The sequence below is a fragment of the Camarhynchus parvulus genome, chromosome 7 (genome assembly GCF_901933205.1).
Source record: "Camarhynchus parvulus chromosome 7, STF_HiC, whole genome shotgun sequence".
In the NCBI taxonomy this organism is placed as follows: Eukaryota; Metazoa; Chordata; class Aves; order Passeriformes; family Thraupidae; genus Camarhynchus; species Camarhynchus parvulus.
Window position 1 is genome coordinate 15,191,472 of NC_044577.1, and position 15,309 is coordinate 15,206,780.

Below are 15,309 nucleotides of genomic sequence, written 5' to 3' on the forward strand. Positions count from 1 at the left end.
TGAAGAGCCAACAGAGCATGAGAAAACAGTTGAAGAAAGATTCTTTGAAGCTGTTTACCCAATTGAAGGTAGTTTGATTATTGATGGGAGTCTAATAAATATTTGTCTGCTTGTTTGTTTTAATTTGACTCAAAATTCAGTATGCTGTTAATTTTCTGGATTAAATTTTTTACATATTAATATATATGTTTCAGTGATGATTGTGTTGTGTACACACATAATAACTTCTTGAAGTTTTTCAGATTTACTATGGATATTTCCTATCTCAACATTAAATATCTTTAAAATTCCTATTGTAGCACATAGAGACATTGAGGAAGAGGAAGAAGTTGTTTCTACGGAACTGGAGATGTCTCACGTTGAAGGTGAATGTCTTTGCATCCACATCTGCTCTGTTTTTCTGAACTTTCACATTATCTGTCTGTAACACTGTTTACCAAAGGATAGCATATCAGAACTGAGATCTTTCAATTTCTCTAAGGCTCTGCTGTCAAAGCTTCAAGCCTTATTGCATTCTTATCTTATTCCTCTTCATGACTTTAAACAATTCCTTTAATAGTTTTTTGTGAGATGGGTTTGTTATATCTGTTTGATAAAACAGGTTAGTTTTTGACACTTATTGTTTGCTTATACACCATGTAAAGAGTAGCCAGCTGTGGTTTACCAATTATTTTAGCTGTCTCCTAAATGATCACCTATCTTTTAAAGTGCCTGAGATACCAAAGAGGCATGTTCCAGAAGAAAGAAAGCCTGTTCCTGTGCCTAAAGCAGAAGCTCCACCAGCTAAAGGTACTTCTACTGCTCTAGTAAAAAAGAAAGAAGCAAAGCCCAAAGAAATTTTCTTTCTTTGTATTATTTTTCATGTTTTCTTGCATATATTTAGGAATTTACTCTCTATGTGTCTTTGTTTTGCATATCTCCATATGCATTATTTGATTTTGCATTGTCTCCGTTGCACAATTTCAGTTTTTCAATTGTGCTATAAATTAGCTTACAGCTTGAATTTGTCTCAGCTTGGATCCTTCTCTTTCTTAACTATCTTGTGCTTATTATTTCTATTTAAGTTGTGTGGCTTTTTCAGGCAAGTGTAGAGTGTTTTTATTCAAGAGAGTAAAATGACAGGTGCTAGTGCAGTGATTTTAACATGGGACTTTTATACTGTATCATAATGTCTTTCCTGTACTGACCACATTTGTACACAAAAGGCTGTACATTGTGTTGTGTCAGTTGCAGCGCTCATCTCCTTGTCCAAGCACTGTCTTCATTGTATAAAACAATCTTGGATTATTCAAATCTGGATTAGTGTTCCAAAAACTAAAGATCTCTTACTTTAACAATGTTTTCCAAAGTGCCTGAAGCCCCTAAGAAACCTGTTCCAGAAAAGAAAGTTGCTGTTGCTAAAAAGGAGGTGGCTCCCCCAGCAAAAGGTACAGCATCTTTTGAATGTTGGCTTTAACCAGTTCTGTGCTATTGTCCCCTTTTCCTAATTTCTCTTATATTCTCAAACATATGATAAATGTAATCTTTGTGTGTTATGTGTGAATGTCTGTTCTCATCTAAGGCGTTCAAAAGCCTTAGAAGGATAGCCTAGATGAATTTTAATACCTTTACAGTTTTTGAAGGGCCTAGAAAAACTGTGCCTGAAGAAAAAGTACATGTTCCTTTTCCCAACACTTACTCAACAAGTGTGCACTACTTGTTGAGTTTTATTTTCCTGTTAGTCTGTATGTAAGCATGTTTGTGTTAGAATTTATATTTCATGTATAATTCTCTGTACATCCATGAGATGTTTTGAAACCTGGTAGTATATTTGAGCATCTCATTCTTCAGTTAAGAAATCAGTCTTAAAGTATTTGATAGTCTTCCAGCGACTGGTTTGATTTTGTTTTGTATCAAACATATGTTGCTCTTGTCATAGATCTTTCTATGTTAAGTGTATGAATGTGTTATGTGGTGTGTCTTGATATTCTTAGAAATGGAAGATGTCTATCTATTAATGAAATCTCGAATACTCCAATAAATCTTTGAAATTTAGAATTCAGTTATCTTATACTTTATGGTTTTTTAAGTGCCAGAAGTTCCTAAGAAAGCTCCCCCAGAGAAAAAGGTTGCTGTTCCAAAAAGAGAGGAAGCTCCATCACCTAAAGGTACACTTTAAAAAATAATGTTCTTTTCTTATTATCTTAAGCATCTTGTTTATGTCAAATTTTGGGTTTGAGTGCTAAATTAATCTGGTTATACTGGTACTTCATCTACGTTAATGTGTATCTTTTGTGTCAGTTATGTGTATAGGTGTGTTGTAGATTTATTCTTTAAAAACTTGCTAATTTAAGCTGATTATATTATAATTAAGATCTTTGAAGTGCCAGAAATACCTAAAAAAACAGCTCCAGAAGAAAAATTGCCATATGTTCCTAAAGTAGAAACTCCCCCTGCAAAAGGTACAATACAGCTCACTTTAATATCATTTATTGTAATCTTTAGAACATTGCATTTATCTTATTTTGGTCAACTGTCATGTTTGGTAAGCAAAACATATCCATGTGTAATCTTTCTCAACAACACATTTCACTTGTGTGATACATGTGTCAGTTTTTACTTCAAATGTTCTAAAACAAATGCTTTTTTTAAGTGCCTGCAGTTCCTAAGAAACCTGTCCCTAAAGAAAAAGTATCTCCTGCTGTTCCTAAAAAAATTGAGGCTCCTCCAGCTAAAGGTATGCTTTCCAGTAGAATAGAAGAATATGCTATTTCTCAGCTTCTGTCTATTAGTTCTGTGCTGTTATTAGTCATTGATTTGTGCTTCTCCTGTGAGTTTTGCTGCTCTGATTTACACAATGAATCATTACAGTATGTTGTATCTCGTCTGAAATACTTACATAGTATTCTTTCTAAATATTGAATCTCTGTTATATGTTATGTGCTCAGTACCCTTCTTTGGAAACCTAGATTTAGCATTTCAAAGCTTTGTTTCACAATGGAATTGGAAAAGCATACATTTAATATCATTATCTTCCAAAGTGCCTGAAGTGCAGAAGAAAGCCACTTTTGAAGAAAGAGTACTCATTACAGAAGAGAGAATATCTGTTGCCATTCCAGAGGAAATCCCATCACCTGAAGGTACACTATAAGCAGACAATAGTGAGAAACTTGCACTATGTCTGCAAGTCTGTTGTTCTAATATCAAGATCAAAATAACACCAAACGTTTTTTGATAGTTATCTTGTATAACTTTTGTGCTGAATTGCAGGCAGTTAAAAGCCTCCTAAAGTGGCATTTACAATTTCAGTCTTGAATGTCAGGATCCCACCACATTGACATGGAAACTCTACTGCTGAATACAATAATCTTCAGATGAGGGCCTCATAAATTTGCAGTAGCAAATTTATTTTAGATTTATTTTTAGACTCTACAAATTAGGGCTGTAATCATACATTTGTCATACTACCAAGCTTTCTGTAGCCCTCAAGACAAAATACTGCTTCCCTTCTCACCAGCTTTCAGTTCACATTCTCATATTCAGGGAAGATTGAGATCAGTTGTTTTAAGTTAGAATAATTCCACATAATATCTGCTTCAAGATAACTTCAAGAATGCTGAAACAGCATTTTGTCTGTTTTTATGTCTCATTAATAACTAACCAGTCAAGAAAATTTGCACTTTTTTTTAAAACCATAAATGAATTTTTAGAAGAAAACTTGGAACATGTCTATCTAAAATATGAACTTGCAAATGCACATCCATATGGATACATGCAGTGTTAATTTCTGTTTTTCTCCTGCAAATTAATCTTTTCTCCAGAACTAGTTGAGGTTTTCCCTGATACAGTCACCTTTGTAGATGAGTACATGCCAGGATTTCCTTTCAGTTCTTGACCTATCCATCTCATTTTTTCCTTTCCTCACTTTCACACAGCTGGATCAAGGAGAAACCTCTAATTCTTTGACTGTTGTTCCCCCACTTCAGCTGTTGTGATGGGGAAATTTAGGGAGCTGAGGCATTCTAATAAACTGACAGTTGACAAGTGAATGATATTACATACAACACACAATAGGGAACCTGGGACATGGACAAACCACATAATTTAGAACAAGTCATACATATGCATATGGTGCACAGCACTTTCTGGATTGTATGCATATCTGTTATTGCCATCTAAAATTTCTAAGAATTGGACTTCATCTTCTCTATCCTTCAATCCTTCCCTCTCTCCATTTATCCATCCTCCAAAAATACTAAAACTAATAATTTTCCTTAAAGAACCAACAGTTGAGGAATGGTCTGAAGAAGAAAGAGAGGAAGTATCTATTTCCATCCACAGAGAAGAAATTTCTGAAGGTATGACAACAATTCAGGAACACTGGGCAAAAGCAAAAAAGTAATCCAAATAGACAGTTTGGATTAATATCTGCTTTATTTATACGTAAAATAATTACTACTATATAAATATGTTTTGTAACTTACAAATTTTCATTTTAATTTCTATTGCTTGCTTTTGAAAAGTGGAGTAGCTAATCCTGTTTGAAAATAATAAGTTATCTCTTTGATAGTGAGATCTATCAAGACTTCTTTCTGTTTACAAAAATCCTCTGTTGGAAATTCCTCTTCCACCAGGTTGCTTGGATAAAGTACATGTTCTTCCAAATGCCATGATGCACTCGGGTTTCTCAGATAATTTCACTGTAAATAACTATATTGTTTCCACCTGTAAGTTTATTGGTGGTCACATAATGCTGTGAAGGACAGTAACACTGTCTGACTCAGTTTCTATGACTAATGACATCACAGATTTTTCCAGCGACATCTTTAGTCAAGGGATTTTCTCAGTATTTGGGAAAGAAGGTTTCTCAAAATGGATAAATTTCAACATTAGTGACTTAGTGGACAGAGGAATGGAGCATTTTCAAATTCCACACAAATACAAGATGAGAGCCCAGTCTCGCCGTTCCATTTAAGCTGCTTGGAGTGTTTCCATTGGCCTCAGTGGAAGCAGGATGGTTTAAATGTAGATTTTGTCATCCCAGAAGAATCTGTTAATAAAGCACACTGTTTATTTTTGTCTTACAAATATTTTGTTGCTTACCAGGCCATAAAGACAGTAATATATGTGAAATACTTAAACTTAAGTATTTTTATATTTTACTCTTTTTAAAAGTGACTGAAGAAGAGTCTTACTACATAGAGGAGACAGTAACTGTTCCAAAAAGAGAGGAAGCCCCACCCAAAAAAGGTATCAGTTAATTTCACTACAACATATGAGTTGTTTCATCATTCTTAACATTATATTGCCACTACATGTTTATGTCCATTTATGGCATTTTTGTATGTGTTTGTGCTATAGTGATACTACTCCTCTATGTAAAACTATGTATTGTAATCTTTTAAAGTGCCTGAGAAGCACAGGAGAATTGTCCCTGAGCCAAAAGTCCCAGCTGCTCCAAAGGAAGCTCCAGGAGTTAAAGGTATAAACCACTTCCTCAGCTGGTTGATGTGTCTTCAAAGGGATTATGTTTGTCTTACTGTCTTGCTTGTACATGTTGACATAGGTGGTGTCCTCTCACAGTGATGAATGCTGTCTCAAATTCCACCTTGTACTTTGAAAATTCTTGTTTGTGTTAACTCAGTAAAACACATTGTGTAGTAGGCAATTGCAAATATTACACTTTAATATTCTTTCTCATCTTCCTTCTCATCTTGCTCATTTTTCTAAAGTTCCTGAAGTTCATAAGAAGGCAGTTCCTAAAGAGAAAGTGCCTGTTCCTGTGTCCAAAAAAATGGTGGCTCCACCAGCAAAAGGTATATCAGTGTTTGTTTCTGTAGCAAAAAAAGAAAAAAGCTTTTTTGCTACATTCCATTTTTAACATATATGCCTTGGCTGGGGATTGTACTGTTGATGCAACACAGATCTCTGGTATCAAATTTCTTCAACATTAAACATGTTTTTATGTCTGTTTGTCTACAATGACACCTGTGACCTGTGCTGTCTTGATGAGATTTATATGTTACTTCATGTTATTTATATGTTATTTCATCTTCTATCTTATACCTGTTGATGAAATCAAACAAATTTTCTAAAGTTACACAATCTTTTTTAAGAACCTGAAGAAGCATTGGTGCCCACTTTTGAGGCAGAATTTGAAGAACCTCCAACAACCAAAGGTAAACAGATTATTACCATGGAGATTTTTTAGTTAGGTCTTGCAGTATTTGTGTTTAGGCAATTTACTTAAATACAGTTTTGTTTGTTAGTATCTATAACCTTTGTAGGGATCTCCCCTTTCTTTTGACTCTACTCATTTTGGTGCTATGGATGCAAAGGATGCTCTTCAGCAGTGTCTTATTTCTGTTGCTTACTTCTGTTGCTTTACTTAGCACTTTTTTTAAACAATCAGAATAAGTGAAAGAAACATATATCTGCATTTCAAATATTGTAATTAAATATCCCTGCACATTATTTTTAAGTGACTGAAGTGCACAGGAAAATTATCACAGAAGAAAAAGTTGCAGTCGCTAAAAAAGAAGTGGCTCCACCAAAGAAAGGTACATAAATTTTCAGTTACACTAGAGAAGTCTTGTCTCAGAATAGTGGTTTGTGTTTATGTCTAGTTATCTAACACAGACTCTAATGTTCAGTGTTTCCTGTCTTTTTTCTTTTTTTACTTGAAGAAATGTCAAGTCTCTGATTTGTGTTTTGTCATCTGCTTGTATTTGTATACTGTGATTAATTTAACATCTATTACAATAAACTTTTTTTACAAACTGCTAGCAGTGCCCAAGAAGCCTGTGCCAGAAGACAAAGTACCTGTTCCAATTTCACAGAAAGTGGCAGCTCCACCAGCTAAAGGTATACAAGTTGTTTTGGAAGTAGAGATAGCTTTTAAATATCACACATCCATGTGCATCATAGTCACAGTCTGCCTAGTTAATAAAATCTGTGTCTCCTGATTCGGTATAAATGAAAAGGACCTTCATCTTTTCCCCTTCAATATATTGCTGAATGTGACAGAGAATAGTCATGTACCTTCATTCTTTGCATTTTTTAACTACTATGTAATTTCATTGATCACTCTGGATGCTTAAATGCTTGCAAAGCTGAGTGACAACATTTACTCAGTGAAAAAAAAATTGAACAAAAATTTTTAAAAAATCAATGTTTATAATATTGTCAATATTCAGTGAAGTGTTTCAAACTTACAAATATGTTCTCTGTTTCTGTGCTTTTCTTGTGTTTGATTTTGTTATGTACCCTAAGTATGTGGTGTTCTGTGGTTTAATTGAGTTTCTGAAGACTTTAGAGACAAAGTCTTTACCTCTTACTTTCATCTTCATTCCCTCTTACTTCACAATTTGTGAATATTCCACTCAATTTTTTTTGTCTATATATCTATTTCTCTAATATTAGATATATTATTTTACTATATTATCTGTATGTCTCATGTGATTGTTGTGTTTATTATATTTTCTTTTAAACAGTGTGCTATTTGCTCCTAAATGTTTGTCTATAATTCTTTCATACGGGTTTCAGAATGTGTGTGATTTCTTTTAGAAGCTAGTTTTCTTACAATTACTATCTTTAAAGTGCCAGAAGCACAGAGGAAAACTGCCAGAGAAGAAAGAGTATCCATTGCTGTTCAAAAGAGAAAAGTGTCTCCACCACCAGAAGGTAGTCCTGCCCATGGGTTAATCTATGAACAAATTGTGCTGATGTAAGACTACCAGAGCTTCAGGCCTATTGGTCTGGCATGTCTTCTGAGGTTCAAATTTAGAATTATAGAATCATTTAAGCTGGACAAGACATTAAGGTCATTGAGTCCAACCCATTACCCTTACACTACCAAGTCCATCACTATGATCCGCTGTAGTCCCAGAGGAACTTTTACAAAGCCTTTGAGAAATACTAGACACATTTTTCCCAATTACTCTGGGTGTGGGTGGTGTCAGGAAACAATAGTTATTTTTCTAAGAAACTCCAAATGGGATATTTATTATTGTACATGATACTACCCCAGAAAAAAAAAATAATGTTAGACTCTGTCTTTGAAGTACCAACAGAAGAAGAACATTGGGCTATGTCAGAGGAAGTATCCGTTTCTCTCCACACAGAAAAGGAGATTTCATACACAGGTATGAAGACTAAAAAAATTCTATATCCAAAGTTACATCTTGTCGGCTAGTAAAAAAAGCCCAGAGAGAATAAAACTAAATTTCATGTCCTTTGCTTCTGCCAGTTTATCACAAAAGTGAAGCTTGTAGAATAAGGCAGGACAGTATTTCATTCTTGCAATAAAATACTGTCTCTCATTTAATTCTTTCCCTTGGCTTGCTGCTGTTCGCATCGTGGAAGCCAAATAATTTCATTAGGTCCTCCTTTTTAAATCTTGCAACCTGTATGACCTTTGAGGGGAAGCAAGAGACAGTCTTTGCTTTCATTTAAATTAACATGCTTTATTATTCTGAAAAGACAGAGAGACCTTTCCTGTTCTGTAAAAGCAACTCCTCATCTAAATCTGAAGGTTAAAGAAAGAATCATTAGCTCTGCTGTTGCCTGCATGGCTGAGACACTTAACACAATCCAATGTAATGGATCTGCCTGCTCAACAGTCCATAGCCTTTAAGGAAAATTTATTGCTCTTTTACTTTTGCAGATTATCAATTGATTTGTGAAAATGACCCACAAGATGCCTCACGCTCACTACTTTCAGATCTGATACTGTTGATAAATGGCATTTTCATATTCATATCATGAAAGATTAATACAAACAAATCAGCATGAAGTTAAACTATCTACTTAGTCTATAAAGCTGGGGGACAAGCATACTATGAGTACTAAGAGTGTGATGAAGGACGACCTTTGGCTCTCTCTAAGGCAGGTGTAATATGCCATTTGGTCTGGAAAGAAAAGGGTCAAAGCAGAAAGACATTAAAGGCAACAGTTCTCCAATAGGGTACCAAACATTGGTGTTTTATCTAGGAAAACAGAATCCAAAGGAATTTAAACTTTCTGAAAAGGGCATTCATGCATAATGCAGTTTTTGGTTTCAAATCCACTAAAAGTATCGGTTCCAAGCAGTTTCAGTTTAAGATTTCAAGTGTAGATGTACCTGGCATTTATAATTAAATATCAAGGAAGGCTGTGCCAGAAAATACTTAGAGAGCTAATGAGTCTTCACATTGCCCCAAAAATAACACAAAGCATCAAGACTTGTGGCAGCCAGTCATCTATGCTCACTGTAGCTTGTCATGAATAAAGCTTCTAGAAATTCTCAAATCTGTCAGCAACAGAATGGATTCCATCTCTGAAGGTCAGGAAAAAATCTCAAATCTGTTAAGAAATCCACAGTTATTCTCCAAATTGGCAAGTTTGCCCGATCATAAAATGCCAAGGTGATTTTCTGTGCAGTTTCCTATTATATTGGTCAAAAATTTTCCAAGACACCTGTCTCAGAAGACAAGACCCACACACTTCTGTAAAAGAGAATATGCTTCTTAAACACAGCATTCTTTCCCGAATAAGTCTTAAAAACTGAACATATCCACACCTTAATCTTTTGGAGATGCTCCTGCTTTTACAAGGAACGGCTCGTTGCCATGTCAGAAGAAACAAGTCACTTCAAAAAGTAATTGACAGAAGAGGAAAAACACCTTCCTCACTGAGCGCATCATTCTTTTGCTTTTAATTAGACCAGAGCCCTTTTCTGTTGTTAGTCACTCTCAAAGTTTTTCTCCCTGCATTCCTTCACCTTCATCTAGAGTTTCCTACACAAATCTTTTGTTGTCAGTGAATAAGGACTCTTGATCTCTTCCTGAGGTAGTGCAAAGTGTCACTGCTCTGGCAAGGAGCTGCTACAGAGAACAATGAGGTTTATTGATTTTGTAAGTGAATGGCTTTGGATTTTGAGTTCTGCCCATCAGCAAACTTAATTTAACTGTTGGCAGCAGTGGATGAAGCAGGAATCATATCAGCTGTTTATATTGGTACCTTGAAAAGTTTGTTGTTTCTTAATTGAAAAGAAGCCTAATGACTTCCCTAGCTACATGTCCAGTGGCAATAAGCACGCTTGTCTTTTACATGTCAGCCATGTGTTTGTAATATATCTTTTTCTGTTTCTTGCCAATACTTTTGCTTTTAAACAATTTGCATATAAAAATTCTTAAATGTAACTGTACTGTATCTTTTAAGTGCCTGATGTACCAGAGAGGGCTATCATTGAAGAAAGAGTACCAATTTATCCTCCTAAAAAAATGGCAAGACCACCAGCCAAAGGTATACTGGATAGAGCATTCAAATATGGTGTAAATGTTTTTTGTGTCTTGTATGTTTCATGTGCAGTGAGTACTGATTTGTTTTCTATGGCATGTTCATCCTCTGGTTAATTCTTAGTTGGCAATGCCTTGTGATCCTTATTATTAGTAAGATCTATGTGCTAAATTTTAAGATTCTTTTAATTGGTATCTTTTTAAGTGCCCGAAGTACGCAAGACAGTTGCCCGAAAAGAAAAAGTGTACGTTGAAGTTCCTCAGTATGAGGAGGAGGAAGAGGTTCCAAGGTACGAGGAGGAAGATGCCACCAGGTATGAGAGGGAGGTAATCCGATACAAGGAGGAGGTTCGACATTACGAAGAAGTTAGTCACTATGAGGAGGAAGTTCCTCAGTATGAAGAAGAAGAAGTTCCTCAGTATGAAGAGGAGGAAGAAGTCATCCATTATGAAGAAGAGGCTGCTTATTATAGAGAGGAAGTTGCTGAATATGAGGAGGAAGAGCCACAGGTTCCTCAGTATGAAGAGAAGGCTGCCCTACCAGCCAGAGGTATACTTTAACTTTAGGGATTGTGTGAGGAAAAGTAGTATCTTTTCATTTTATGAAAGTACTAAATTTTGTTTTAAAATGTTGCAGAGTGCTTTACAGTGTGCATTTTTTAACATGTTTATTGATTATTTTATAGCACAGAAAACATGTGATGGCTGTATATCTACTCTTTACTACTAACTGCATAAATTAAAATTTTCCATGTCATACATGTTCTTTCATATGAACTCTGTATAACTCACTATGAAAATTTAACTAAGCTGAATTTCATCCTCGTCTGGGGTTCAATTTTTCCATCAGACTGTGCTTGAAATACTTAAAAATGCTTATGTAAAGTCTGCAATCAGAGACACAAAATATATTGATCTAGAAAATAGCTAGGGTACTTGAAAATAAGTGATTTAGGAACACAAGTCACACAATTTTTTTCAGAAATCTTAGAAAGCCCTATTGTTGATGTTCATTTCCGTCTTGAAGAGAATAATGTACTTTCATGAAAAAGAAAAATATCCATATTTAAATAATCTTCATTTCAAATGTTTTCCTTAGGAATAATTTCTATGGTATGGGTACAAATTTTCTACATTGTTAGTACAGGATGAACAATAGTATTCACTACTTAGGAGAACTAGGTCATGCCAAGGTCTTGGTAATAAAGCCTTTCTGCATCATAGTATAAAGATATGGATAATGTATATCCGATTTTCCAAAATTACATAATCATCTAAGAGTATCATTTCCTGTCCTGATCCAAATCATTCCATAGTGTCTTTTTCCATCAAATAATTTCAGAATTTCATTTCACTAATCAATGAATGTCAAAATTATATCTAACTTTGTTTGCAGTAGAAATTTTGTCATAAACATGAGAAAAGATGAGGCTGTACACTGCAAAACCCAGGTTAATCCTGAACAGGGAGATTAGTGTTGGCTGAAATTTCCATTTAATCTCTCACAGTAGCTAAGTGTAATTCATATGTACTCCAAACTTTTTTCATTATGCTCAGAGACAGTGGAATTATTCTCCTGTCATTGTAAAATTTATATGGACATTTCTGGGGTTTGGAGTACAAACAAAAGTTTAGATACGTTTTAGTTGAAGCCTTTGCCTCACTGCAGTTAAAGTCTGATTTCAGAAGAGTAAATGGATTTTTTAAGAAGCATTTTATTTACCCAACAAATTGTGGTATAAACTGCTGGGTACTTATAATGGACAGTTCTGTGTTGAAGTCAGTCAGTTGATAAACTAGATGTGCTTGGGTTTTTTGCATTTAGAAAGCTCTTGGAAATTTTTCCGGAAGAAGACGCAGTCAACAATTTATATTTAGAACATATAAAAGAATATGATCAGATGCAACCTATTACATGCCTGACAAGCACTGGAAAGATGTTTTTAATAGCTGATTCAAAAAACGGACTGAATCTCTCTGACTTAATCTTCTTGATCTTCTTTCAAAAAAGCCCTTGAAGTTGAAAACATTTTTACTGATGGTCTCCATGGCTAAGCAGGGAGAATAGACATAATAGCAGCTAATATGATGAGTTTGTTATTTTATTTTGTCTTAGTGATAAAATCTTTTTAAATCATAGCTGATTTTTTTGAGTATGTGATGTTTGTCTGCATGAGTATATATTTGTGATGTTTGTTTGCACCTTATGTTCCTGTTGTTATGGAAGTAAATACCTAAAACATTAATGGTATCTTTCAAGTGCCTGAGGTTCCCAAGAAGCCTGTTCCAGAGGAAAAAATACCTATTCTGAAGAAAAAGGAACCTCCTCCAGCAAAAGGTATATATCATCTCTTTATGTTAGAAGGCATCCTCTGAATATTTAATTCACATTATTTTTCAGATGCCTAAATTGCTTATTACTTTTTTCTGTTCTTTTTGGAGAGGGGTCTTCATATGAAATATTTGTGTTGTTGTCTTTTTTGTTTCATTTGTGTTTTGAGTAGCTTATGGTTTATTTTTTTAACCAAACTCATGTTTTTGAAGTGCCCGAGGCGCCAAAGAAACCTGTACCTGAAAAGAAAGTCCAAGTGCCGAAGAAGGAAGGTCCCCCAGCTAAAGGTACATGCACTTGTCATTATCTGTGATCAGAAAGATCTTCTAGCATTCCTTTATCTTCTCACTTGTGTTAAAAACTAGGACAGAAAAAGAATTGTTACTCTTAAGAGCTGTGGTTCTTTTTGTTTGTGTTTAATTGTTTTAGTGTGACTGCTTTGTATATCATGTTGTTTTGATTTTCATGCCAAGTTCAATATTTAATATCTTACTAAGTTCCAGAAGTGCCAAAGAAACCTGTGCCAGAAGAGAAGGTTCCTGTTCCTGTACCAAAAAAGAAGGATGTTCCACCAGCCAAAGGTATAGGACTTGGTATAGCTCTTGACTGAATGTTTTATAAAAAAAAATTTAAAAGTCGGTCTTTTTTCATACATGATGTAGAGTGAAGAGTTTTCTATTCTTGACAGTTCTTCTTTGTCACCCAACTTTATTGATTCATATCAATGTTCTTTACCTTATGGCTCAAAAATGAAATTCTTAAGCTACAATAATATTTTTTCAAGTGCCTGAAGTACCAAAGAAACTTGTGCCGGAAGAGAAGGTACATGTCCCAGTGCCTAAAAAAGTGGAAGAACCTCCACCAGCCAAAGGTATGCCATTTTCTGGTTCAACTGTGTGATTCTACTTTTGTTTCTTCATCTTTATAAGAAGATTATTACTGGCAGTAACAATCCCATTCTTCAGCCTAATGTGTTTGAACCACTCCTGAGCTGTTTGACACTCTTGTGTCTGTCTGTCAGTCATGGGGTCTATCCTTACTCTTCACTTTGACAATGTCTTTGTGTTTTGTACGGTCTCTGTCTTTTGGATCTTATATATCTAAATCTTTTAAAGGACTTGTTGCTTCAAAAACAGATGGTCCAAAAGAGAAAAAAATTACCTAAACAGCCAGACTTCCCCCTCAGCCTTACCACCCCAGTTTGTAGTCCTGTAGTCCCTGTATATTTGTAAGTTTGCATCTGTGCATAAATCTGTGGATAAAATCTATGTTAACTTTCATCACATTACTAGATTTTACCCTATTTGTGTAGTTATCTTAATATCAGATATACAGTTATCTTTTTACTAGGTTTTATATTACATTGAAAATTAATTCCCTAAATAAAAATGTCTTTAAAGTGCCTGAAGTGCCCAAGAAGGTTCCAGAAAAGGCAGTACCTGTCCCTGTACATAAAAAGCCAGAACCTCCACCAGCCAAAGGTATTGCTTCCTATAGCTGGACACGTGGGTAATGCTTGTTCTTGGTTTTGTGTATTTGTTGTTAGAATTTAACTGCCGTGTCATAGCATTGTGTGACAAATGTACTTGCTTTAGCTTCTGTGTAAGCTGTGTCTAAGTTTTGTACAATTAAAAACTATCTTTAAGTGCCAGAAGTACCAAGACGTCCCAGTGAAGAGGTACCTATTTTTGTTCCTGAAGAAGAGGAAAAGGTTCCAGAGATGCCAGCAAGAGGTACAGCATTGATTCTTGAAGATTATCAGAGCTTTGTTCAATTCATTAATAGATCTTCCTCTCCAGTGATTGTTTTAAGCTTGGTATAAACCTCAATTAACCTTTTGAGAGGAGTTTTCTTCTTCTTCTTTCTGGTCTTTGTGACTTTGTTCTGTAGCTTTAGTAGTTTTGATTTTTTTTTGGCTCTAAAAGCAATTACCAATTTCTTATCAAAATAATATCTTTGAAGTGCCAGAGGTGCGCAAGAGAGCTGTCCCAGAAGAAAAAGTACCTGTTGCAGTTCCTAAAGTAAAGAAAATTCCACCAGCTAAAGGTATATCACATCGTGATGTATGCAGATAACTTCTCTCCCTCTTTTTTTCATATTTCAGTGGAACCTAATTTTAACATTCAAATTATACTCATGTGAATTCAGGTCCTGTTGTTTCCCTGCAGTGAGCAGTGCTAGGGCTCAGACAGGGCTTGTCTATTCTGTTATTGACTGCAGCCAGCTGAGAATCAGGCCTTGAATGATCTGCTTTTTTCCACTTTCACTGATTACTGTGAATGAAATAATTCCTTGTGATATTATCATCCAGAAATAATTTCTAAAGTAATTTAAATTTTCTTTAAACAAAATAGCTGAAATTAAATTTTATGGCCCTTTACATGGAAATTCTTTAATTTAGGGAGATCACTCTTACATGTATCTTGAGAATAAGCCAGATTCTCAAGGGTTTTAGCTAAAATGATACAAAAATAACATCAATTTATAACTGATCATACTAATAACCAGATCCTATACCCTAAATGTTAAATTTGAAGTGGAGGTAGACTATTGCAAAGGCCACTGTTGGATGCCAAGCAGATTCTACCTCAGCAGCTGAGTAATTTAGAAAAAAAAAACAGAAAAGAAAAGCAGACTGGAAGGTTTTTATGTAAAAAACCTTAATGCTAATAATGTTTTTAACTGTGGTTTGTAGCATATCTTGCTAATATTTTCTGTTTG

The 15,309-nt window shown here is 34.9% G+C and overlaps 1 protein-coding gene across 24 annotated transcripts in view; it reads left to right on the plus strand.

The window, feature by feature from the left end:
- The window catches only part of TTN (titin), a 238,116-nt gene that overhangs the window by 92,705 nt on the left and 130,102 nt on the right, over positions 1–15,309 (plus strand). For 20 of the 24 annotated variants that reach the window (XM_030952694.1, XM_030952707.1, XM_030952698.1 and 17 more), the window contains 25 exons: positions 6–68; positions 300–365; positions 709–789; positions 1,350–1,427; positions 2,070–2,147; positions 2,633–2,716; positions 3,021–3,119; positions 4,260–4,337; positions 5,155–5,229; positions 5,387–5,461; positions 5,712–5,795; positions 6,096–6,158; positions 6,462–6,539; positions 6,766–6,843; positions 7,579–7,662; positions 8,043–8,123; positions 10,180–10,263; positions 10,462–10,806; positions 12,517–12,594; positions 12,801–12,875; positions 13,086–13,169; positions 13,373–13,459; positions 13,989–14,069; positions 14,235–14,321; positions 14,551–14,634. In XM_030952694.1, the coding sequence (XP_030808554.1) occupies positions 6–68; positions 300–365; positions 709–789; positions 1,350–1,427; positions 2,070–2,147; positions 2,633–2,716; positions 3,021–3,119; positions 4,260–4,337; positions 5,155–5,229; positions 5,387–5,461; positions 5,712–5,795; positions 6,096–6,158; positions 6,462–6,539; positions 6,766–6,843; positions 7,579–7,662; positions 8,043–8,123; positions 10,180–10,263; positions 10,462–10,806; positions 12,517–12,594; positions 12,801–12,875; positions 13,086–13,169; positions 13,373–13,459; positions 13,989–14,069; positions 14,235–14,321; positions 14,551–14,634 (2,250 nt within the window). The remainder of the gene's footprint in view (positions 1–5; positions 69–299; positions 366–708; positions 790–1,349; positions 1,428–2,069; positions 2,148–2,632; positions 2,717–3,020; positions 3,120–4,259; positions 4,338–5,154; positions 5,230–5,386; positions 5,462–5,711; positions 5,796–6,095; positions 6,159–6,461; positions 6,540–6,765; positions 6,844–7,578; positions 7,663–8,042; positions 8,124–10,179; positions 10,264–10,461; positions 10,807–12,516; positions 12,595–12,800; positions 12,876–13,085; positions 13,170–13,372; positions 13,460–13,988; positions 14,070–14,234; positions 14,322–14,550; positions 14,635–15,309) is intronic. The other 4 variants (XM_030952696.1, XM_030952701.1, XM_030952702.1 and 1 more) reach the window with 4 other exon arrangements.